At 34.2% G+C, this 27,400-nt stretch overlaps 1 protein-coding gene across 2 annotated transcripts in view; it reads right to left on the bottom strand.

The window, feature by feature from the left end:
* Nucleotides 1-1,118: 1,118 nt before the first annotated feature.
* The window catches only part of KLHL1 (kelch like family member 1), a 210,313-nt gene continuing 184,031 nt past the window's right edge, over nucleotides 1,119-27,400 (bottom strand). The window contains exons 7-10 of one of the 2 annotated variants that reach the window (XM_069880485.1): nucleotides 21,355-21,517; nucleotides 9,502-9,714; nucleotides 4,072-4,243; nucleotides 1,119-2,465 (exon numbers count right to left, since the gene is read on the bottom strand). In XM_069880485.1, the coding sequence (XP_069736586.1) occupies nucleotides 2,406-2,465; nucleotides 4,072-4,243; nucleotides 9,502-9,714; nucleotides 21,355-21,517 (608 nt within the window). In that variant the 3' untranslated portion in view covers nucleotides 1,119-2,405. The remainder of the gene's footprint in view (nucleotides 2,466-4,071; nucleotides 4,244-9,501; nucleotides 9,715-21,354; nucleotides 21,518-27,400) is intronic. The other variant, XM_069880476.1, reaches the window with a different exon arrangement.

Genomic DNA, 27,400 nt, shown 5'->3' with positions numbered 1-27,400 from the left:
ACATTAGACCATGAAATCTCAACAGTAAAGAGCTCTACTAAATAATTACTATTAAATGATTTTTTTCTATTTATATCTTAGTAATACTGATTACATTTCTAGCATCCCTCATTGTCTATAATGTAAAGTGTAAATGTAAAAAAATAACTTCAAGGAAAAGTCCAAAACTGCAAGGTAATCAACAGTTCCATGAACAGCAGAGGATCACAAGATCAGTCTTTCTTTTGCAAGATCAATTTTTTAACATTACTGTATTGGCAGAAACGAATTAAAACTGGCATCATCAGAAGCAGAAAATCATGAGAACAAGAAAAGATTTACCTATTTTGTTTAATCAATTTTTCTATTGAGTTCAGTTTGAATTATTCCATGTTTATAAAGCCTCTAATGTTGTCTAGAAAATTATATTCTTGGAGTTTAACTATCTAGAATTTTGAGATGAATTAAACCTGGAAGACTAGTTAATTTCAAAAACAGAGACATAGCGTTACAGTATTTTTCTTGATTTTGTTTACTTAAACAACTAATCAAACTCCTGCAAAAATGTAATTTCTTCTGTGGTTTCTTCTGTGGTTTTATTTATAAACATTAAAAGCACTACTATTGCTGTAACACTGATGAATTTATTCCTACTTCTGGGGAATCCACTTTTTTTGTCTCTTAGGTATTGCTTCTACAAGCACTTCAAAGATATCTATAGGTTTTGTGTTTTTTCCTTTAATTTTTCTTTTCTTTTTTTTTTTTTCCTGTTTGCTTTAACTTCACTGGACAAATAATCAATGAAAGGAAAAAGAGATAATTCTGCTGATGCTGCATGTTGATGCTGTCGGAAAGAAAGACACATCTTCAAACCAAATTTTCCAAGTAGGCTGTACATATCTTGTCATCTCAAATGGTTTCAGAGGTTTCCACTGGGAAAACTCTTTTAACAACAACATAATTTCTTCTTAATGTTGGTAGTGAAAAAGGACTCCGAGATTTCTGTTTCTGGACCATAAAATGTTTTCTGAAGGATCAGAAAGGCTTCAAAGAAGAGATATGCTTCGTAGTCCTGTTCCCAGAGCCTATGCCTCCCAATGTAACGTAAGGGAAAAAAAAGTATATTCTGTTTTATAACAGAAATCCAATAGATTTTCATATTCCATTATGGACTTTAAGATTCTAAATAATTAAGCTGAGCAGATAGAAAGCATCATCGTCAAATCTACTGTCAAGTCAAATGCTCAGAGTATCATTACTGCCATAAATGATAAACCCTAAAGGGAAGTACAGATGACTCTAGTATATTTACCACATGACCTTTACTCGATCAAATAATCTAATTTTCCATATTCCACTTGCATTTATTCTGCATTCCTTACTTGCAGTTTTTCTCAGTCATAAGTGGAAAGTCATAAACTGTCACTCTAATCAGGCAAATTTTGTATGTACGAGCATCAGAAATCAAGTATTTTTATCTCTCTTGAAATGTTAGAGGAGTCTTTATAGATTTTTCTAGTCATGGTTCATCTATTACATGATGCAGTGAAGGAACAGTATTACTTTTCAGATTCTCATGTGCTTGCAACATGCAGAAGATGCATTAAAAATGAGATCAGATCCCACATGCTTAAATTGAATATAAGATTAAGAAAGAATTAGGAGACTGTTCTTTTGACTCCCATATCTGCAACAAAGCCCCAGTGCAACCAAAGGATTGCTTAATTAGATTAAACACACAGGCTTCCCTTCCAACAGACATATTTATAAGATGCATTAATATTGGCAAGGAGGTACAATCTGAAGTTAGAAACAAAAGTCATCTTGGAGGTTTACTTTCAGTTTTGTTTTTCTTCCTACTGTAGAGCAGCTGCTCAGTCATTATGATGAAACTTGAATATTCAGACTTTTCCACCTCTTCCCTTCAGTAAGAAACTAACTGCCTCTCTAAATAGAAGGCCATAGCCCACTTGAAGACAAGACCTGAACAGAAAAAAATTATATTACTCTCTAGTTTTCTTTTTTAAAAAACACACTTTAAAAGTGATTACATGTACTTTAATATTTCTGAAGTTAAAAGTCTTGTGTCCACAAAAGCTGTTCTCATATTCCATCCTGCTCCTTGTATAGAGCTGCCCCTTGATTATACAGTTCTCCAAGACACATTCATGAGAACAGTACCTAAACTTACTACTCCACGTTTACTTATTTATGCCTGACTTTTTTTCTTGTTCACTGATTGTGAACAGTTTTAATAGCATTATGTGTCATAAATAGTTAATTTATCTCACTTCCAAATTTCTTCAAGTTTGTGATCAAAAAGTATCCACTGTATAAATCCTTGCTCTCATGAAGTTATCATTCTCATTGTCTGATAGAAAAATAATCATTTCGCAGTCAGTAAAATCTAAGCAGTGCTGACAATGTCATGGTTGTTTGACAACTACAACACAGGCACCAGCTCTTCCGATATTTAGGGAAGCCATCTGCAGGAAAAAAAAAAAAAAGATACAGATTAACTGCACAGGAAAAATCAATGCAAGAGATTGCCAAAGCCCTGTGTCAAGATTATTCTAAAATGGTCAAAATTAATGGGAGTTCAAACTGCTAAAAATAAGCATGAACCATGATCCTAACGTTTTAGTTTTACTCAAATCTGACATCTTTCACTTGAAATGTAAGAACAGAAAAAAAGAAGTGACTTTAAAGCTGCCATCAGTTTTGTGAACTCTTAATGTGTAAGAGTTTCTATAAACCAGAGACAGTAGCTATAGTACCTGAGGTGAGATCAAGGTTACCAATAACAAAATTGTATAGTCCTAGAATTTCTAAACAAGTTCAAGGTCCTTTAGAATAAGTTTGATAGCTTTAGACACTATTCAAGACAAGAGAAGAATTAATAACTTTAGGAAACTGAATCTTGCTGAAACTAACACACTAGAATCAGCTTGTATGGCATGTAATAATAATAGTAATTATAATATACTCTAAGTAACGCTATTGCACATATCAGAGCAGAGATGTCATTTATTCCCTAAATAGCTGTCCAAACATGACTATTCACTTATTTTCATGTGGACAGGTGGATTAGGTAAAGAATTTTTCCAAATGGATCTCTCATTTCCCATGGAATGTCATAAAAATTATCTGTTGTAAATTAATTAATAATAAATAGAAAAGATGACATCTGCATTAATTTTACACCATGTATTAATATATTTAAACTTGGCAACAGAAGTCCCCCTTTACAATTGTAAAAGAAACAGGCATTTTTGAGTATAATACATCTCGTCTATTTTAAAAGCATATTTTAGGATAAGATCATGCTTTTGAAGTACGTCCTTTACTAACTGTAAAGGGAACTTCAGAGGACTAATTCAGACGTAAATATCTACACTGGTGGAACAAATAACTTTTTCAGAAAGTCTTAAAATAGAATTAGTAACAGAAAGTGTTGAAATAATCCTTTGTTTCTTTTTAAGTCTTTGCTATGAATCCAAGCTTTTTAAGTACTACAGTGAAGTGATAAAATACATTCCTTCCATAACCAAATCACTAGTCCCCAGTTTCTCCTTTTATACTACCATTTCTATTATTAATTCTTATATGGTTCAACATTAGGAACACATAAACAGTTCAATATCTCAAAATATCCATCAAAAAGAAGAAAATGGAATTGAAGAATGAAATTAAAATTTGGCTTTCTACATAAAACCCCCAAAGTTTTCATAAGAAGGACATGCTGGTTATCAATTAAAATTCCAGATCCATATTGATATTTTTTATGAAATTTCTTTTGCATGAAGAAAGATGAATAAAATAATTTGCCATAGAAATTGGTCAGAATAAAAAATGTTTCTGAAAAGAAACAAGATAATATTACTGTTGATTGTATTTTTTTTCCCAGTTTCTTAGGATACAATTCTTTCCTGTCTTCAGAAGAAACTCCTGATATAATACTTGCTAAGATATTAGGACTAGTTTTGCATCTTTTGTAACTTCAGATATTATACTTTTTTCCAGAAAAGTAATGTTTTTATATACAACTATCAAAATACATCACAGATGAAAAAATAAAGTCTTTATGATTACCTGTGTCCATTCATTAGTTTGAGGATCATATGCTTCCATAGTGTTCAGGTATGTTTGACCATCATAACCACCTACTGCATATAATTTATCACCAAGGAGACAGACACCAACAGCATCTCGAGGCATACTCAGTGGAGCTACCATTGTCCATGTATCAGTTTTTGGATCATACCTGAAGGAAGAGAAAGGAAAATGAATTGCCAGGGAGAAGATAAGTGTTAATTCATGATGATCTTAACTTAAATACAATCCTCTTTTTTTTCCTGAAAAAAAATCCTTTAGCATCCTTCCTGACAGTAAATAGAGAACATACACATCTGTTATGTTCCTAATACAGACCTCTAACTGTTCATTAGGAGCTTTTGCTCAGCTAACCTTTTGGAACAAACTAAGGTATTTGTGTGATAATATGTCATGAAAAGAGGCTTGAGAAGGATACAAGAACAATATATGGATCTATGCATATTTTTATGTATATATTTTAAATAGGTTGTACCTTACAGCATAGTAAAATATTCTTTATATAATTTTATTGCACTATATTTAAATTTCTAAGGTTAAACTAAAAATTTTCATAGGCAGAAAACTTCCCTAAGAATTCAGGGGATATGCTTAGCTGTGTTAGATTTTCCTTCTGATATTTGCTCACGTTAAAATAGTAGTACTGTTTTAAAGACATAATCACCATAGAAATTTTAAAACTGAGGTCAAAATTCTTTTAATATAATGACAGTCACTTAAAAATTAAACATTTAGCCTAAGTCATTAAATTAGATATTCATCAACAACGTAAAAATTTGTTAATTTAAGAAGCCACCTCATTGTATCTATTTTAGACAACTATAAATCAGAAATAAATCAGCTTTTCATGGTGTATCTCAGTTTGTTACAAAGGATATTTAGGGTAGTAGGTTAAAGTATATACCTCATTTTTAGATGATAAATATTACTTAAATAGAATAATATATCACTGTATGATAGAATTTATTTCTATCCTTAAGTACCTCTACTATGTAGTAGAATTACTGGATAATCAGTAGAGAAAATAAACAATTTAAAGATACAAATATTTTGGCTGACTTTGATCATCTACTTAAGTGTAAGGAAGATCACAGATTGCAGCATGACAATTTTTCCAAAATAATTATTAAAGAACTGTATAATGAATAAAAATCCTGTTTATTTACAAGTTTGCTAACTACTATATTGTTATAAAAAATCAGATTTCAAATCACTTTCTCCAATAACTTTAAGAGACATTATTAGTTATAATTTTTTGGGGAGTAAGTCAAGTTCTTCTGACATATTTTCTTCTAGTCTAAATTTTATTTACGACAAAGTGTTAATGCTATGGAAAACACACATACACACATACATACATACACACACTTTACAAAAAGGGAAAGTCTATGCTTTTACTACAAAGACAGACTATAAAAGCACCTGAAACTACTTCAGTCATTTGTTTTTTCATTAAGCAATTAGTGGGAATACTGTTTGGAGTCTCACATTGTATTTGAAAACCAGAATTTTTTTAAGTTGTTTAATCTAAATACTGCTACAATAATGTTACAGGGCTTTGCTTGTAAATGCCTTTTGCTTCATAAATAAGACCTTCACATTGGACAATAACAGAATTGTCTTTAACGGTGACTAAATTGTTCTTGACACCTAAACACATTTTGGGAAAAAATACTACTAATTTAATGGTTGCTAATACTTCTGGCTTTATGAGATATTCTCAGGAAATAAAATTTTAAAATTTTGTATTTAACTCTTTAAGTCTAAAACACAATTAAATTGATTGTGTTGTTCATTTTACTTTCTAATTATTAAAATATTGTCTATTCACATTTTTTCACTTTGCTATACTTCTTTAAAAAGTTTTGAGTTAAATACCTAGATACTTTATAAATGTTTTAAAACTTAAGAGGAAAATATTTTAAAGCAATGCTTGAACGAGCATGCATATGTAAAAAGCCCCCAAAAAAATAATTTTGAATGGATTTTTTTTTCATAGACTGCATGACCTTTTCAACTACAGCATTGTATGCCTCTAGCTGAAAGACTTCTCAACAAAAGCATCATGTACCCATGACTGAGAGTTTCTCAACCAGTGAAATGCACCAGCATGTATTGTATTTTCACCTGCCTAATGTCAATAAATTTTATCAGACTCCTTGATATGGTACTCTTGAATTACAAGGTCCATGGTAAGAATGTACAAAAGCAGGGAAACTAAATACAATTCACAAAGCTAAACAGAAGTTTTACAAATCAGTTGTTTCAACAAAAGAAGAACTTCACAATATCTTGGGGTTTTACAATTGCCAGAAAAATGTCTGAGTTTTCTTATATCCTTTTTTCTGCTAAAAACAGCTGTACATTTCATCTTTATAAGAACTCGGTATGCCCTAGGGTGAGAAGGGTTATGATAAAAGTTCCTGAATGTGGAAAAAAATCTAATTGAAATCAAAGCAAGATGAAACAGAAAAACTACAGATCACTTGCTTATGTCTTTAATAGCTGTCAGGTTCTGAGTGACATTTGGAAAATAAAGATACTTTATGCCAAAATATCTCTAAAGTTTTATAATTCTTAAAAAGGAACAAGTTATTTTACCTTTAAAAAAGAATGCAACATTATACCCCTCAGCTTGGGAAGGGCAGCCAAACACAACTATTATTTTATTTTAGAATGCTTGAATTCATAGAAAATCCTTCACAATTGCATTAAGCTTAGAAGAGTTCAAACTGGAAGTCCTAGTTATTATTAAACAGAATTTTAGTAGTAACATTTAAAAAGATCTGCTCTCACTGGATTTACTTAATCTCAGGAATAAATTGTAAAACATTGTGTATGGTTTGACAGTCTTCCAGGTGCAAATTTGTATTTGAATAAAGCACATCCTATCATGCTGTATCAGAATGACAAAATAATTGAAGCAGAGGCTCACTACTAAAGAAAAAAAAAAGCCACCAAAAACACATACTTGAAAAAGATGCCCTAGCTACTTACCGAAAGTAAAACTTTCAGAGAGATGTAAAATACCTTACTATAATAGATCCCATTGGTAGAATTAGTTTCCTAAGTTATGAAGATTTTTTTTTATTTTTTGAAGATGATTTAGTATTTTTTAATCATAAAAATAGACATGCTAAATCACATCCCAGCCACCTTATGAACTTATCAATCCCTGGAAGGGTTATGAGTTTTTTCAAGTTTTAGTGGCATCCATCCATTAATTCACATCCACTCATGCAAGCTAATAGCCTTACAAGTTCTGATTTTTTAGTCCCAAATTTTAGTCTGGAAGCTACCTTCCCATGAAGTACATTATCCACATTATTTACTATCAGTGCAAAAATATCTAGACAAGAAACAATGTACAATGTCATTCAGATACCAGTAAATAAAATAGCTCCAGGGTATGGGGTTTAGTTCATTGTTACAATCTCCCATGAGAAATACAAATGTGGTTGGATGTGATTTGTCTTACCATAGGGGGTTTCTTCTCAAAGACCAAAAAAAAAAAAAGAAAAGCTCCCTTACAAGTACTAATAAGAAGAAGTAGCTTGAATGATTTCATACTTATTGATATTGACACTAGAAGTCTTAATATAAAGTTATTTCATTGAAAAATCTGGTTAATGTTCCTCATAAACAGAAGCCCATGAGGACAGACCCTGTAGGTACAGGCATCATGGGATTTCTCTGATGAAATTTCCATTTATTTGAGATAAGAAGTAAAGTATTTGTCAGTCTGTGATCGTTGCTTAGATACAGTAGAAATGGGAATATGTCTAAAATTGAGAAAAATCATATGGATAATTTAAGGAGTATGTTTCCACTTAGAATTTTTGTACTGCATATTGGATAACTAGTAAATGACAAGCCAAATTCAGGAGAAGCAATAACTGATAATTAATTAAAGTTTCACCCCTTCAGAAATAAATAAATAGATAAAACTGTCGGGGTCTATCTTTACTTATATGTTAAGATAAACCAATTACTCAAACATGCCTACTTTAACCTTTGCAAACTGTACATATTTGGAGAGGTTATTTTCCTTAAAGTATTTTAAAACATGAAGAAACACAAAAAATATCCAACCTTTGTGATACATTTGAAGAGGGCCATAAAATTGGATACTATAACCTGTCCAACTGCACCCTACAGCCCTAACAGTTGTTCCTGAACTTGCAGAATATCCACTTGTGAAATTTAGAGTACTGGAAATATGATAAATAAGGCTTGTGACAAAACAAGCCCATGCAGCACTACAGGCTTGGGGAAGAATGGCTAGAAAGCTGCCTGGCAGAGAAGGACCTGGGGGTGTTGGTTGCCAGCCAGCTGAATATGAGTCAGCAGTGTGCCCAGGTGGCCAAGAAGGCAAATAGCATCTTGGCTTGTATCAGAAACAGTGTGGCCAGCAGGTCCAGGGAAGCGATTGTGCCCTTCTACTTGGCACTGGAGAGGCTGCACCTTGAATACTGTGTTCAGTTTCGGGACCTTCATTACAAGGAAGACATTGAGGTTCTGGAATGTGTCCAGAGAAGAGCAATGAAGCTGGTGAACAGGCTAGAGAACAAACCTTATAAGGAGCAGCTGAGGAAACTGGGGTTGTTATGCCTACGGAAGAGGAGCCTGAGAGGAGATCTTATCACTGTCTACAACTAACTGAAAGGAGGTTGTAGCAAGGCAGGTGCTGGTCTCTTCTCCCAATTGATAGGTGACGGGATGAGAGGAAATGGCCTCAAGTTGTGCCAGGGGAGGTTCAGATTAGACATTAGGAAAAATTTCTTCACCAAAAGGGTTATCAAGCACTGGAACAGGCTGGCCAGGGAGGTAGTAGAGTCACCATCCCTGGAGGTAGATGTGCTTAGGCATATGATTAAGTAGTGGACAGTTCGGCTTGATGATCTCAAAGGTCTTTTCCAACTTAGTGATTCTATGAGAATATCAACATGTCAGGAAGAGGCAGTGTTGTTAAAGGAAGCAATGTCACGTAAATATCCACGACTTAAGCAGTTTTATGTTTCTTCTTTGCTCAGCTGTGTTTCGGAATTACAAAATACTTTAAAATGTGATTTAGTGTTGTATAATTAGTTCAAGGCTTAATTTAGTTTGTGCAAAATTTAGTTTATGACCCTGCAATGGGTAATATCATGCCTTAAGACCAAAGGTTTCTTAGATCAGGTGTAAAAAAGAGTGGGTTTTTGTGTTCATGATAATGTATAATAGTACTGTGAAAAAAAAGTGAAATAATCTCTCAAAGTAATTGTCTCCTACAAACCCCTTTGGAATTATTCAAGTATTTTGGAATATCTTGAGTTAAAACCATCTGTTTAATTCTACCATCACTTACCTAAGAAAAAGATGCTACTGGAAATTATTTTCTTTTTTAAAAATGCATGTGTAATTGGATACCTTTCTACATAGTCCAGAAGTCGAGAACAATGATTAGAAGCAGGAGCATCGTGGCCTCCAACTGCATAAAGAAAACCATCACATGTAGCCACTCCTACACCTCCTCTTCTCTTGCACATAGGAGCACACATATTCCATTTATTTGTGTGAGGATCATAATATTCCATTGAACTCAAACACGAACTTCCATCCCGACCTCCAACTGAATATAACCTAAGAAAGTTCACAGAAACAAAACTGTTAATAAAACAAGAGCTCAGAACTGTAGAAATAAATATAAGGAATATTCTTTTATCTGATATCAACAAACAGGGAAACAAAATCTATCAAAATCATACAAATTTCATATGGTCAGCAAACATAGATGATTTTAATATTATTACCAAATTTACACACTACTTAGTCCTTTGCCCATCTGAATAGAAAGTAAGATATTTTCTGTCTGGCAATCTGTATTTTCATTCTTTTCTTGCAGCATATACTGCCAAGAGTGCTGTGAGTGACATGTAGATTTGTCTCTATAGATTTATAAATCGTGTAAGCAGAGTTGATGCCTACCCATTCATCATCTGTGAGGTGGAGGTGAAAGTGCTAACTTATAATTGGTAATCCAGACAAACAAGAAATACACAATCCATTTATTATAGTCTTTCTGTGATTTATCATACATCAAAGAGCGGGAATTAGTCTGACAACAGTTGTCTTGTATTTTAATATTGTATCTTGTATAATTCTTTAATACTGAATAGATTCACAAGCTTATAATTCTCCCTTCCTGAAGAAAAATACAGAAAAAAAGTACTGCAAAACATAAGGTCTGTATGCTAAGCAACAAACCAAACAGAAAACCATAGCTGATCTTTGATCCAGTATTCAGCCTCTTCCACATACAAAACTATCAGTAGGATGCTCATGTCCAGAATGAATTTTACACTTACAGTATAGCAGGGAACAAACCTGCAGTGCATTGCAGAAAAGAATATTGTATTATGTATTAAATATGGATTTTTAAAAAGTGGTATCTCAGTTTCAAAGATCTTGGTTATATTAAAGAAGAGTCTTGTCCATACTAACATTAACATATCTACTCAGTAAGAAAGAAAATTACATCCCCAGTGCTGTATCTTGGTTTTCTTAATCAGAAGATATTATGAGGACTGAGTTCTGGAGGGAAGGAATAGAAAACTTGTGAAAATATTTTAAATTTAAAACAAGAACAATGTGGCTTAACAAAAAATATGTTGTGTTTGTAACTATCTGCAGGCAAGAAATTTGTTTCCTTTCTTCCTTTATAATAGTTCCCAGGAGGAAACATTCCTGATTGCTCTTTCCCACTGTTACCATGCTGCATTCATTTCTTATATGAATACTTTTGCAGTCTGCTGCCTTTTTTACAATGCCTGGATATTAACTAATAGAAACGCAGGCTATTTTACCGTCCGACCAACAAGCAATTTAGTATGCAAAAGCTGTCTGTATGAAGCAATTATTCATTTGGAAGCTTTTAGTGTCCTCAGCACTCCATGAATTCAGAGCTACTTAAATGTGCATTTATCAAAACATTTCATTGGCATGGATGCTGATGAATAAGGAAATACCACACTGACACTAAATGTGTCACTGAATCCATGTAACACTTTGGTACTGCCTTTCAGACATAATTGTGCTCTGCCTAAAGTACCCAGGGGAATTCACACTCTTCTGTGAGAGATGTTAAATCAAATACACTTTTTTGCAACTATTTCTGTGGATGCAGCCCTACGACATTTACCTTTCTATGTGATTATCGGATATGTGCAGATAGGATCCAGTTTGAGATTAAGACATCTATGTGTAAGTGTTAACCTGTGGCAGTCTACTGTGTCTAAAGTGCTGTTATGATCAAGGCAGTCAGCTGAGATTAAAGAACAATTTTGTTCATCAACAACAACCATACTTTTTTTCTTCAGCAGAGAATAAGAACTGAAAAACAGCATTAAAAAATTTAAACATGATACAAAGAAGTTTACAGTAATATAAATGTAAATGTAAACATTTACATGTAGGTGTCTATAAGGATGTTATCTTTATTTTCAAAGATGAGGCTTGGTTCAGCTGCTCACAGACAGTGACCAAACACTGTTTGTGATATGTAGGGTACGATGACATTCCCTGCAGGCTGGAAGATATGACAAAGACTAAACAGGAGAAACATACATGATTGCTGGAGGTCAAGTAGACTATCCTTAGGCAATTCAAATAGAATCGGACAACTACGTGTAGGTAAGTGAACTGATCCCTAAAAATTAAGACCATGGTTAACAAACCTGGGATTTCCAAGTAAATTCCGAAGTAAATCTTTGGACATCTAAACACTTCACACAAAAATAGTAAAGTACCAATACTTTTGCAGAGTTCAGTGTGAATAATCATGCGTTCCCCTAGTCTAAATACTCATCACTTTTTTAATTTCTTCTGGCATGACAAGTTCTCTACTATTGCATTGTCTGTCAACTGAAATAAATCTATAAGCTGATATTTTCACACTGGAAATGAAGTATTCTTTTTTCTTCTGCTATTTCAATTAAGACAGCTAGTAAAATATAGCTAAAGGCATTCTTGAATTGCTGGTAAAGAGACAGCAAATGGTGTTCGTAAGTAACTTTTCGGGTTTATGCTAAAATAGAAACAGTTTTCTAACTTCAGTTAAGACTTGTCTAAGTAACTTCATTATCTGGAAGTTAACTGTATGCTTTTCAAACAGTGTTTCTTTCTATAAGTGATAACCCAGAGCACTGGTATGTAGAAAGGCCATTGCTTATACTTATTCCTATAAAAATCAAGGCTGTCCTCAAGTTAGTGGTGTGTCGTAAATCAAAGAGGTGCAAAAGAGTCACAGCTGCAGGAAGGAGTAGACACATCCAGTGATCCAAAATTGACCAACAGACTATTCCATCCTGTATGTGTCATATTCAGTATAAAATTTAGGGATCGTGAGGTTCAATCTCTCTTCTTTGATGGCCAACATCCAGTGAGGACCTCATCTGTTTTTTTGCCCCTGATCCCAGATATGTGTGTTCCTGAATCCAGTTCCTGAGTCCAACTGCTTCCTAGTACAGGACTTTCTGTCTGCCTTCTCTTCAGCATCTGTGGTGACATAGTCATCAAGGCTGGGGATGCAATTTCATGTATTTGTATGTATCTTATTATTTTGTTATTAATAGTATATTATTATTATCATCATCATCATTATAATTATTATTCTTTCATTAAAACTGTTTTAGTTTTATGCTTCCACCCACCAGTCTTTCACCTCTCATTTCCCTTTTCATGGGGCTGGGGCAGGGGAGAGGGAATTGGTAGTCCAACTGCTCAGTTTTAGATGCCAAACTGGGCCAGGCCAGAACTAACAAGAACTAAACTGTGGCAGTCCCAGTTAAAAGTTACAGCCAGTGACTGGGACCACCTAATTTTTGCTGAAACACTCTATGCTAGTCAGAACAAAAAAAAGTAATAATTTCAAGATCAGATTTTGGAACCATCCTTTTAAAGTTTTATTGTATTAATAGATCAACAAGGAATAGTTTATAAGACTTACTTTTTTTTTTTTTTCACAAATGTCTAGTTCAGGGAAATATAATTTGGAAATCAAGTAATTGTTTTAAAACTCAAGTTGTGGCTGAGCCTGAACACCTCAGGTGGGCATTGCTTCTACTCTTCAGCCAAGTTTCCTAATCCATAGTCACAAAGGCCCAGAATGATTGCAGAACAACTCTGCAATCAGTGCTGAATAGTCAGGATGATGCAGAGCTAACTAAATCTTTTGAGATACTTAAATCCAAAATTATTTAGTAGGCCTATGTTCTTAGTGTTCCAGGTCCTATTTTATTAGATGTCTTAGAATTAATCCATTTTTCTGCAGTGTTGTCTTTTTCAGTAACAGTTTATAGTAAAAATTTCTGTTGAGAAAAGTACAATGTATTTCTTTAAAATAGCCTGAAAAGCTGACAGTACTGAGATCAGATATTAGTCCTGTAATTCTAAGGGCTACTCTTATGCCTTTTAACTACAGTCAATTCTACTTCTTCCTTTACCAGGTGCCACCTCTACTCTGGAAGATTTTTTTGAAAATATCTGGAAGTAGACTTTCATTTTCATGTGAAAGTATGTTCAGAACTCAGAGATGAAAGGTATTCCAGTGAGTTTAGATTTAGCAAATTCAAGTAACTCAAATTTTGCTTTGTTTGCTAACTTCACATTGTTAATTTACAGTATTATCTTACTAATTCTACCTTATTTTATTTGCAACTTCAGCTCTCCCAGATCACTGATATATGTTGTATTCTTGTAAATGTCATATCTCTTCAAAGCTTTTGAGTATTTACAGTATGGTTAGACATTTATTTTTCAACATTGCATGACTAAAGATCAAGCATGCAAAATAAGCATAATCATGATCACATAACAGTTATGTCTTCACTAATTTTTGAATTGGGAATACTGTCTTAACTCAGTTGCACTTTGTTGCGTATCCTATCAAAACTGTTGGAATTTCTATTGTAAGTATCACTGTTTGGGGGGGAAGATCAACAAGGAAAAGAAAGGATTCATCTCCACTGATCGCAGCGAAAGTTTTGCCTGTGGAGATGCTATAGATTTCTGTTTCCCAATGGTCTATATTTCAACTTATTCAGACACTGTGCACAGATATGAATTTAGACCATACTCAGTCTCCTCTGAGCTGGAAATTTGTCTTTTCAGGATTTGATCATTTCTTTTTTGCCATAAGATGGGTAAAGATTCCTAAACATTTGCATGTATGTATATCATAGAATCATAGAATTGTTTGGTTGGAATGGACCTTTAAATCTCATCTAGCCCAACCCTCCTGCAATAAGCAGGGACATTTTTAACTAGATCAGTTTGCTCAGACCCCCATTCTACCCAATCTTGGATGTTTCCATGGATGGGAAAATGCATATATATATATAAATGTATAAAATGGCTAGAAAATGCAGTAGAGGTTTCAAAGTAGAAAACCTTAGAAGAAATCATGACTGCCTGGATCAAAAGCATTTATCTCAGCGCTACCATTACAAACCTTTGATAACTAATCAGAAAAGCCATTTAAAATTCAATTTGACAAGCCAACCTCAAAAGACCAGATTGCCTTTGATGTGAGGTAGTGTGGCTTGTGAAAACAGTTGAATCATGTCTTTGCTGCATTTCTTAATGAGGTTTTGCCTTTCAAAATTCATTCACTGTGAATATCAAAGACTATATCCACTCTTTTCCTTAGGCCGCTTTGTACCATTTTCTGCCCTTTCAATGTGCCTGAAAGTGCAACAGAGAATTACTCTGCAACAAAGGATATCTGTCTGCTATAAGTGAGGTGAAGATAATAATTTTCTTCAGTGCTGGACTTCCATATTGCTCAATTATTCCATACCTGGTGTAGGAATCAGACTGCAGGAGAGGAAAGTTATCTATCCATGCTGCCTTGGTTATGCTAAGGAACACTACTTCACTGTCAAAAGTTGACAAAAACAATAATTTCGCAAATGGAAAGCATTAATGAAAATTTGGAATGAAATATCATATATTTGTTACAGTCATGCAGTAGTGGGACAGTTTGACCACAACATAAGTGAAGAAAAGAAACAAGGAGTAAGTGCAGTTAAAGAAACTGTAACGACTGATAGAAAATATTAAGATAAAAAATATCTTTTCCATGGATAATATCATTATGGTAAATTTTTGCTTCCTACATTAGAAAACATATTTTCCTAACAGAAAGACACTGTTTCAAGTAAATTTAATTCTAAAGTTATGTAGGCTACATTACCTCTGCAAGACCAATGACTGAATGCAGGTTCCACCAGTTTAAAATGCTCTTGACTGCATCTATTAAATCAATTATTTACTACAGCATGAGATTAAGGGTCTTCATTTGCTCCCATATATATTGAAAAATACAATGAACCTGTCATCAAATAATAAATTGTTACTGAGTTCACAGAATTACTTTTTGCTAGACTGAACTAATGTATTTATTATATTATTCTTCTTCGTGATTTTAATGATTTTAGACCATACAGGTTTTCCTTTCTGTTCTGTCTCAGTATACATTTATTTAATTATTTTGACTAAAGTATTAAAAAATAGCTACACCTTTTTGCCTTTCTGGGAAAAGAGTTTGATCAAAAGCAGCAGTTAATAAACTGCACATTTATAAAACATGAGCAGTGTCAAAACTGTCATAAAAGAACCTGAAATCACTTCTACAGGATTTAAATTAAGGTATAAACTTATTTATAGCTCAAAGTACACTTAGAGTGAAATACAGTAGGAACTGAGAGAAGATTTTGAAAGTTTCTATGAAAACATCCTAAAGCTGATAAAGTGCAGTTTATTTTTTAAAATATGTTTGTTATTCTTCCCATTTCAAAAGGGGTTTATAAAAGTAGTTACATTTACAAAATAGGCAATAAATAATATCATGCTATGTCAGATTTTGTTTTGCCCTTTGGTAGATAACATAAGGTCTGTTATGGAAAAAGAAATGTGAAAGCATGATATTTTTGATGAGGAAAAGCACTGCTGTATTTCAGTATCAGGCTAAGAATCTAAGAAATTCATAGAATATTGATATAAAAATATTTGTAAGTAGTCAGTGAGAATACTGTGTGCAAAAACCATGTGGTATGGAGCATTTTTTGTCTTTCTACATGACTATAATTATATATGCCATGAATAGTATTTTTCTTAGTTCAAATGGATTAGTAAAATAATAATAGAATCACCACTAAGGCACAAGAGCAAATAAATCCTCAAGCAAAAAAAAAGCCATGAAAAAGCCTATTCTGACAGGAAATATAAGAGTTTCTGTCATACTTTCTTATCTCGTTAGCTTGGCATGAAATTTTTAAGTATTACTTCAGCTTTAAAATCACAATTACAAAATATTAATCCTTAATTTGTTTAAAAATACTGAGCCATTTCCCTATTTTTTACTGAAGTATGAAAATTATCAGTGCATTTCAATTATATGGATGACTTGGAAAAAAGTCTTGGATCATTTAGTCTGTGACCTTCACAATGAACAAATCCTTCTCAATTCAATGAATACAACCGAGAATAAAAGATTCAGCTGAAATTGTTGAAAGGCATTTCATTTTACCCCAATAATAGATATTAAGAAGTTAATCAAGTTTCAGACTAGAAAAACAGAAGTATCAGTTAACAGTGGAAATGGCATGGTTTTCTGTTCTGCTGTGTGTAGTAGATATTTGATAGCTGCTGTAAGGCTGTGGATTATAAAGATTTTTCGTTGATCATCAAATTAGATATTGAGCTTCCTTGAGGTCCCAGAACATAGGCATTAACCACTCTTTGAGACAAGCTGGAACTCTCATGTTTCATTTCCCATTAAAGATGACCATAAAAAAACAACTATCAGAATAATCCAGAATTTGGGACATTAATATAGTTTGCAGTTTTGACCATGAGAGATGAGACAGTGACTGCTGAAGGCTTTTTAAAAGTTTGTGCTTAATTGTGGAAGCTGCATAATTGAAAAATTGGCTGTGAATCTTTCTAGGTGTTATCCACACTTTCTCCTGCTGCCTAGGTAAGTACATACATCACATTTAAAAGCTTAAGTTAGTTTGACTGACTTGATTGTCTTTTCCTGTTAGGTACTAGGCCTGAGTAAGTTGACTTACCACACCTGCTTGCTCTGAAATAAACTTACATGCCCAAATTAATACATGCCTTACTATTTTCTAGGCACTATCTATGCAGAATTTGTTGTTCATTACAAAATTTACAGAAAAAAAAAACCAACTATGTATTAAAGACAAAATGTTTATTAAAAAACTGAATGGTAGTCTTAACAGCAAATTACAGTCGCACTAGCTGCATATCACTCAACAGTGGACTAGTCCAAAATCTTGTTTGTATGGGTGAGAGAGTAAGAGAAGTGCAAGGTGGGGCATACACAGTAAAAGATGTGGATAGGCAGTAAACATGCAAAACAGAAACATGATCTAAGCATCTGGGAGCCTGACCATAGTATATCAAGAGAAAACAGGCTCATCAAGTTCCTACACTTCAACACAGAAGTGTCTTTAGCATCTGAGATGTTTCCTTGGGACATAGTTTAGAGGTAGACTTGACTGTGTTAGCTTTACGGTTGGACTCGATGATCTTAAAGGTCTTTTCCAACCTAAATGATTCTGTAATTCTGTGCTTCTATCACTTGGGTTCTAAAAGGCAATGTATCCTGGCTTCATATGTTTCTGCCTTGGACTGTAGGAAAAATATTGGTTTTCCTGTAAAGTTTCATGATTTTTCATTATCATATTCTAAGAGTCATACATATTTACCTAACTTAAAACAGTTCTAGCCCCTTTCTAAGGCTAGCCTAGCCACAGAACAAAAAGTTCACCTGTGCAGAGATTCCTATTTTACCATCTAGATGTAAAATACCGAGTTAAATCTTGCTTGAAAAAGAGACAATATGATGTATATTGAATTGCATTGCATATTCACTGAGCTGCATGGGACTCCCATGTAGGAAATATGAATTTATGTGCAAAAGTACAAAAGATCAGATCAGGGCATTGAATTAGTAATAAGGTTTAATGATTCTGCTAAGAGAAAATGGCACAGATAATTTATTATATGATGCACGAAACACAAAGAAGCAGAAATCCTGGAGGAGGTTGTGATAAGTCATGCAATCAAGTTTTGTAGGTGGTTATACAAATGTTATTCATTGCTAATTCTCTTGTGCTAAACACTGAACTGATATTAAGGACTTTATGGAATTATTTACCTATGCCTCTCCAAGGTCACTACATAGCAAATGTATTCTTTTGAGTGACTGACTTCAAGATGATTTTAAGAACCTCTGTCATGCAAATACTGATTTGGTTTGAATTTTGCTATTTTCTTGAAAAAGACTGTTCAGCATGCTAAATTTTTCTGATATTCACTTTGAAATAATACATAGCAGTCATAAGGGACATATTAAACTAAAGCAGCTGCTATTTATCACAGGCACAACAGTGATCTAAAAATTATGTTTCATTCCAGGTTTGTCTCATTAAATGACCTGAAAGCACAACATTCCCCTGCACGTATGCTAATGTCTGTATTTGCCAGCTCTCTTTGTTTCCCGTTCAAACTGAGAAAGAGAATGCCTGGAAAAGTACTGCTAAGATAATAACCCTGTTTATGGAAATCCATTAATAAATGTATCCAACTATTACAAAACTGATTCAACAGAATGAATGTAACTGAAGATTAGAAAATTCATTGTTTTTTGCCATCTAATGTAGATTAGTAAGTGTGTGATATTTGATATAAGCAGCAACAGCACATGGAAATATCAAGACCACAAAAGCACACCTTTGAGAATGTGACAATTAACAAAGGGCAAAACTCCTTTCCCCTTCCTTTCACAAGATGTTATCATGTGAATGAATTGCTTCCCAGAAAGTCATTATAATTGATGCTTAACTTGGTGTACTTCTGTGATGTTCTACTATTTAAAGTCAGAGAGTTGAAGTGTTTGGTCCTTGCATATGTTTTCAAGTTTCAGCTCTTGACTTATAGGATATTTTTTAAAGATGGTTATTCAAATTTTTAAAAAAAAATAAAAATCAATAGTATATTTGCTATTTTCTTAGATGAGACTGCTGCTTTTCTTTTTTCACTGGTGTCCATTCCACCTTTCTGAGACACAGATAAAATCTCTTTCCATTTAAAAGTGTTCCATATAACTCATGCAAAATTTGACTGAGCATTTATTAGCTGAAATACATAAATGCATACTTAGGTGTGCAAAAGAAACATACCTGCAATATGTATACATAAACATATGCAGTATTTCGTATTTTTAAAACTATATTTGCAGGCTATTTGTCTAGATCTTGCCTCTCCTAATTTGCTGCATGGCTCATACGCTATTGAAACAAGATTACTTTAGGTAACAGGGCTATTAAAGAAGCTTTGAACATTTAATCTACTCTGGAACATTTCAATGCCACTGTGACTTCATAAGAGAAAGCAATGACAATTAAGCTTCAGTGGTCTGCAGATAATTTCACGACATAACACTAACTCCTGATGTCATGGATGAGAAGTACACCATCTGAGTAGACTGCATCATTAATTAAATAATATAATACCAATAATAAAAGCATCTAATAGAGCCTATTTAATTCAGAGTTATGCTGAAAACAGGACACAACTGTAATATGACAAACTCATAAAACTAGTTAACAGTTTAATGCCTGTAGTTTAAATTAATTCAAGATTCAACTTTAAAAAAAACACATATTATCATAATGATGGCATTATGGGTCAGTCCTCCTGCTGCTGCTACAGAAAGGTACACAACAAATCTCCTAGCTCTACTTTTATATTCAGTGTTCCTTACAGTCAGTGGAAAGAGTCTAACAATCCCAGAAATCAATTATGCTTACTTATCTCAAGCTTGTATCCTAGGTGTGATAAGCATAACCTAATATAAAGGCTTTTTTGAGAGTTTTTCCAACTGTATATAGTCAATACTGAATGATTTGCAATAGGAAGAAATGGGTTGGGCAAAATGTAGCGAGTTGTTGAATTATGCAATAGCAGATTCTACCATGACACTTAATAGCTTTAATAATACTTTTTTTTTCTCAATAGTTTTTATCCTAACATTTACTAAGCATTTTTTTTAATGTCCTCAGTATTTATTCTAATTCCATTCCACATCTGCAGCTGTTTCTCATCCTTTCTTCCTTGTGATAAAGTATGAGGAAAATAATATTCCAGAAATTTGCCTTACTTCATTGCTCCCACCATTCCCAATGAGTTCTTTATTGATTGCCCTTTATTTATTTTCAGTTTTCTACAGTGTGATTCATCTTCCCCACTTAAAATCAAAACTATATAAGTCAGAATTTGAGACCACGTCCTCAGGTTTCCTACATATTTACTAGAGAAAAATGAGCACTTAGAAAAATTTGTGCTCTCCTGACATAAATGGCTAAAATAGTTAAGACAAACAATATCCAATCAGTACATATTTCCTCCATTGACCGTAAGGCTTAGCTTAGGACAACTGGCTTAGATGTAAATGTCTATAAAAAATATCTGAAGTTACGTCTAAAGAATTCCTCCTCCACCTCTAAGTCATTACAGTTCACACCATATTCTTTCTAGCCGCATAGCTAAAAGTAAGTATTTTAAAAGTGCTAAGCCACAAGTAATACAAATCACATTAATATAAAATAAGTTTTAATGAGTGCCACATTAAAATTTTAAAAAGTGAAAGTTACAAAAGGGAAACTAAGAATTACAGGCTTAATGTAGCCAGAGTGTTTTGACAAGAATCAAATTTCTCTTTACTTGCTGTGTGAGTATAGTTGCCTTCAGACAAAGAAGGTTTCATGGGTCAATGTTTGGCTGAAGCAAGGTTCAAAATGCACACACAACAAATCTTATCGCTAGGTACATGACTATATTAGGTGGTTAAACTCAGCTTGTTAACTAGAACTGACATATACATCATATAAAAGTGAGACAAGTCAACTGAAAATTCGACCTGAATTGGTTTATAGCAGATGCACTGAAATTTCAGGTCTTAAACATTTGATATAAATTTTAAACATAGATAATATAAAAAAGTTATATCAATTATTTATTTCAAGTAACTGTAAGAGCCATCAGATATAGGAGGGTATGTACAACTGTGTCTATATTTACTTTATAAGACATACTCTATTACAATATACTAGAAGTTATTTGCTACTGCGTGTCACAGTTGTTTATCCCTATAAGAAATATCTTTCAAGTGCATAAGAATACCCTACTCACTTGCCATTTAATGCTGCTACTCCAACAGTGCTTCTGGCAATTGACATACTTGCCACGAATGTCCACTGCTGACTTTGAGGGTCCCACCTCTCAACTGTATTCAAATAACTCCAACCATCATGGCCTCCCACCGCATAAATAGGCCCTTCAAGCACTGTAACTCCTAAAATGGAGGAGAGAGTGAAAGAAGATAAAAGTATGCTTTCTCTGTTAATAGGGAAAAAAAAAGTTTTCTAAAACGTAGCTAACAAATGAACTAGAATATTCAAAGTGAAAATGGAAACATCAATTTGAGATTTGATAAATTAAGGTTCAATAAACAGGAATACAATTAATGCCACTCCACATGGCTTTATGAAAGGTAGGTCTTGTAAAACAAACCTAATTTTGTTCCTTAAACAGAATGTTTTCTCCATAGACTAACTTGTCAAGGATGCGATAGTCTTAGATCTTCGTATACTGTTTAACTTAGTATGTCACAACACTGTCACAACACTGATCATGAATAGCTCCTTAGAATATCAATAAAGACCAAGACAAATCAACTATAGACTGGATACCTGTCAGATCTCAAATTATTGTAAACCGTAGGGGGATTTCACTGAAATGAATTGTTTCTACCTAGGTTCCATAGAGAAGGGAAGGAAGTTTGATGTTTTCAGCATTTTTGTTGATTATATAGAAGAAAATAGACAATTATGCCCTAGCAGGCTACTTGATGGACTAGCAGAGAATCTAAAAAACATATTCAAAGACTCAAGCAAGTATGTAATAGTAAGAAACAAAATCTGCTTCATCAATTTACCCTATAAATAAAAGAAAAACAAGATAATTTGTAGCCTCACAGGAAAATATTGTGTTACACAAAGATTCTTTTCTAGTAAAGAAAAGTAAAACAAAATGTAAGACATGGAAACTGAAGTAGGAAAAAATGAAATAAAAACTTTTTTTTAAAACTATTAGAGGTTTTAATCACTTATTCAGAGGAACTGGTGAATTCTCTATCTCACAGTATCTTCAGCTAAGCTTAGAAGGCTCTGGAAGACAAGTTGTAGCTAAGCACCATTTGTTACAATACAGTGAGCTCAGTAATTCCATTCTATAAATTCACAATCCAAATGAGCATCATTCTGAAAATCCCAGGCAAAATCCAATCTTATTCTTAAGTCAGCATATTTTTTTTTCCACTCCATTTCATATGACTTGAACTCATCAAAAAGTCAGAAAGCAATAGATTATTAAAGTTTCAGCGACTTTTTTCTTGCAGAGGAAGTCTCTTTCAAACAACACAAAGTTTCTGCTTTCTGAGTACAGCTGTGGTGTCTTCTGTTCTATTTCAAAAAAAGTAATTAATTCAAAGCTTAATTGATTTTATAACCATATTTATCAATGGGTTTGAACGAGTCTCATCTCAGTGTTCATAGAAAGTGTTCCTGCGTTTTGACTGTTTTGGTTGTGAGGGTTTTTTTAATTAAAAACAGAATTTAAAAACACTACTAACCCTTACTAAAAGCGTTCCTTCTTTTAAAATCTGAGCCTCATCTTTTTCTGAAGAACCTTCTACGAACACATTCTCCAGTTTCTTATGGTATAAAGAGTCTTGCTTACAAATGCATTTTATTCAATTAAGTTTCAGCTGCATTTTTTGAGAATATTAAAACAGATATTACATTGAAGTCGTGATTGGAATAGCTCAATATCTTATGTCAGAACACAACTTGGTAGCAAACATGGGAAGATATGTCAGTGCTTGCATAGAAACTCAGGAGACAATATGCTGTGGCTGTGTATGAAACAGGGTGTTTTCAGGATTGGTTTTGGTTTTTTTTACCCTAATATCTGATAAATATTCTTAAATCCTGAACAAACAGGTTTACAATGTCAAAAAAGAATTTTGCTTTAGTTTCTTATAACATTGTACTCCTTAGCTTTTCATGTATATACTCTTCATTAATGCAAAGTTAAATAGATAAACTAATTCTTTCTAAAATAAAAATTTAATCATATTCAAGGAAGTTTAGGTGTGTAAATGCTTCTATACACATACATGCATATATAATTGATGTCTAGATAAACACACAAACCCTCTCTCTCCTACACACAGAGCAGAGTTTCATTATTATGCAGCAAATTTCACAGTGAAGCTATGATGCCTGTCAAAACACATCTCATCAGTTTTTGAAATATCTACCTTTTATTTCCTCATATAGCTTATTTGTGCTTTCATTGGAAATAAAGCATTGTCCTCAATTTACTCCTTTTATCCCATTCACTATTTTAATACTTTATGCTGTGTCTTTTTACATTTGAGTTTTATTCTCATCTTCTCACCCCCCACCTTAAATTAAGCCATCCCAATTATGTCAGTCACTTTTTGTAGAAATTTGCTTTCCTCCCAATCAAAATACTTTTCTTGCATTTTTAATGGATTTTTAGTCTTTTTTTTTTTTTTTTACTACAAGGGAATCTGATAATGTAATTTTATTGATAGAAAGATTTCCTCTATTCACTTCCTGTCATACTCTTTAGACTTTATATAGAAAATACTGACTCCTCTATAATGAGAACATCAGTGGATTTATACATGACATGCAGAACCTAGTGAGATTCACAAGTCGTTTAGATATTTTTCCCCCAGTCTCTTTTACACTGTATTTAGCATTTGTGGTTGTGTTGTGAATTCAACTGGCTTTTAAATTTCATCAGAATGTACTCTGAATTTGTCTGACTTTACTAAATAACTTCTATATATTTTATTGTCATTCAGTTCCATTTCCACATAAATTACATTGACACTAAGATATGTTGCAGCTAGAAAACTGCTGAAGTATAAGTGTTGGCATGCTCCTCTGACAAAAAGTGTGAATACAGTTGCAGGTTGCAGCTAGACCAATGAAGAAATCTGGAACTTTATTGTGCTTGGAGAACTTAAAGGGATTCAAAGCTTGCCGGTTTGTATTGCTTCTATAAAAGGAAAACTTACTGGCAATACTATAAGAAAAGTATTCTTTCCCTACAGGACAGACACAGAAGGGCTTCTGCACAAAAGCATTCTTACAAGCTGCTGACCATTGCATATCCTAACTTGCTATTGGGTTTACACATTAAAAGTCTCTTCTTCAAAGAATACCAAATGCATTGACATCCCTACGTTTGCTCCACAAGAGCTGGTCCAATTCCAACCACTATGTTTTAAAATACCTTCTGCAATATTAAATTTCATTCTCTTCACAATAGTTATGGCTGTATATGTGAGGGAAAATCATTATTTTGGACTACGTATATTCAATGTATTGATGTTCAAAGTCCAGTTGTCTAATAATTAAAAAAAAAAAAACAAAACCAAACAAAGAACAAAGTGCTGCATTCTGTGAAAGCAGTGCTGTCTCCTTTTTTTAAAAAAATTGGTTTGTTATTTGTAGATATCTGAGAAGCATAAATTAAAAATCTTTAAAACCTCCTGGAATTTCCATAAGAGATGTAGGGTTTATCAAGATACTTCTTTCAAAGAGTTAAGCTAATTATAGTGTATAAGTACATGCATTAAAAAAAAAAAAAAAAAAAGCTTGCATGATTAAGAGTCTTTAAGAAGGAAAACCAAGATCTAACAACTAGAATTAGTAATCTGTTAAAATAAGCCTAAGAATAGTATTCCATATTCTAACCAATGATGGCAAGGATTTATTGGAATTATGAATTTAGGAATGTGCTAGTTTCTGTGTTGCTTGAATTGTTCATACCGATACTGACATGTTCAAACTCCTTGAGATAGCATGTTGTCAAGATAGAAATGAAAGGCAGAAATTCTGTGTTCCCCTTGCAGGAAGTCAGCCTACAGGATCACAGCAGTAACTTCAGGCCATAAAAATCTATGAGTATATATAAATTTCCTTAATTTGAGTACAGATATCACAGTGTCTTTGACTTTTGTATACACTCTCTCTTTCAGTATTTGTTAGGAATGGAAGCTGTCTTCTTTTCCCAAGTTAAAAACTCTGAAGACTGGGCGAGACAAACCTGTCAAACTGATAACTGCACAAAACCTATTGATGACAGGTTGAAATGACAAAAACATAAGATTTAGCACATAATTTAATATATCATGACACAGAGAGCGAGATTCTTTGTGGAACAGTCATCTCTGTGGGAAAAACAGCTAGGCTTCTATAATGAATCTAATTGCTAAATATGCTTTTTCTTTTTCGCTGTTTAACAGTAAATCTATTGTTTCTCTTCTACTCTTCATTCATGCACTCCCTTTCCCACTTCAGTGGTCTGATAAACTAATAAGTCTCTTTGTCTTCCAACCATTCTTCATATATTGCTTAACACAAGCAATATACAGCTATGGTAGGGTATAAAGTCTTCAGGCAGGACAGGAAGGGTAGGAGATGTGGTGGGGTAGCCTTCTATGTCAGCAAGCACTTTGATACCCTTGAGTTCAATTGTGATGATGAGTGCCTGTAGGTTAAAATCAGAGAAGCCCTCAAAAAGACAGATACTGTGATGGTAATCTGCTATAGACCACCCAGCCAAGAAGAAGCTGACGAGCTCTTCTATAAACAACTGGGAGTAGTCTCAAGATCACTAGCTCTTGTCCTTGTGGGAGACTTCAATCTTCTGTATGTTTGCTGGAAGTACAATACAGCAGAAAGGAAGCAGTCTAGGAGGTTCCTGAAGTGCGTGGAAGACAACTTCCTCACACAACTGGCGAGTGAGCCGACAAGGGAAGGCACCCTCTGGTCCATGAACAGAGAAGGCCCTGTGGGGGATGTGATGACTGGAGGACAGCTGGGACAAAGGGATCACAAGATGGTAGAATTTTCAGTTCTAAGCGAGGTGAGGAGGGGGATTAGCAGAACAGTCACATTAAACTTCCAGAGGGCAGACTTTGAACTGTTCAGAAGGCTGGTTCACAAAGTCCCATGGGAGACAGTCCTTAAAAGCAAGGGAGCCCACAAGGACTGGGTGCTGTTCAAAAAGGAAATCCTAGCAGCTCAGGAGCAAGCCATCCACATGTTCCAGAAAAGGAGCCGGCGAGGGAAAAAAAACAGCTTGGTTGATCAGGAAGATCTTGAGGGCCATCAAAAAGAAGAGGAATGTTTATGAACTTTGGAAGAAGGGACAGGTGTCTTGGGTGGACTATAGGGAGGAAGTAAGATTGTGCAGAATAAAATATGAGGGCTAAATCCCAGCTAGAGTTCAGATTGGCCAAGTCTGTGAAAGATAACAAAAAATCTTTCTATAAATACGTTAACAACAATAGGAGGACCAGGGAGAATATTCAGTCCCTATTGGAAGCAGATGGAACAACTGTGACAAAGGATGAGGACAAGGCTGAGGTACTTAATCCCTTCTTTGCCTCAGTCTTTAATAGTCAGGAAAGTTGTTCCCTCTGTGTAGAAACCCAGGAATTAAGGGAGCAAAACAAAGCTCCCATGACCCAAGAGAAGGCAGGTAGAGAATTGCTTGCCCAGCTAGAGACCCACAAGTCCATGGGGCCAGATGGGATCCATCCAAGAGTATTGTGGGATCTGGAAGATGTGCTTGCCAAACCCCTTTCCATCACCTTCCAGGAGTCCTGGCTGACTGGGGAAGTTCCACTGGACTGGAGGCTGGCTGATGTTGTGCCCATCTACAAGAACAGTCGCAGGGAGGATCCAGGAAACTACAGGCCTGTAGGTCTGACCTCAGTGCCAGGAAAAGTCATGGAGCAGGTGATCTTGAGTGCTATCATGAAGCACATGCAAGAGAACTGGGTGATCAGGCCCAGTCAACATGGGTTCACAAAAGGCAGGTCTTGCCAAACTAACCTGATCGCCTTCTGTGACAAAGTGACTCGGCTGCTGGATGAGGGAAAGGCTGTGGATGTGGTCTTCCTGGACTTCAGTAAAGCCTTTGACACAGTTTCTCAGCATTTTGCTTCAGAAACTGTCAGCCTGTGGCCTGGACAGGCGCACACTCTCCTGGGTGGAAAACTGGTTGGATGGCCGGGCCCAGAGAGTGATGGCAAATGGAGTTAACTCCAGCTGGAGGCCAGTGACAA

The sequence above is a fragment of the Phaenicophaeus curvirostris genome, chromosome 1 (genome assembly GCF_032191515.1).
Source record: "Phaenicophaeus curvirostris isolate KB17595 chromosome 1, BPBGC_Pcur_1.0, whole genome shotgun sequence".
NCBI classification, from domain to species: Eukaryota; Metazoa; Chordata; class Aves; order Cuculiformes; family Cuculidae; genus Phaenicophaeus; species Phaenicophaeus curvirostris.
The sequence above is the reverse complement of the archived record's forward strand: the minus strand, read 5'-3'. Positions and strand labels throughout refer to the sequence as shown.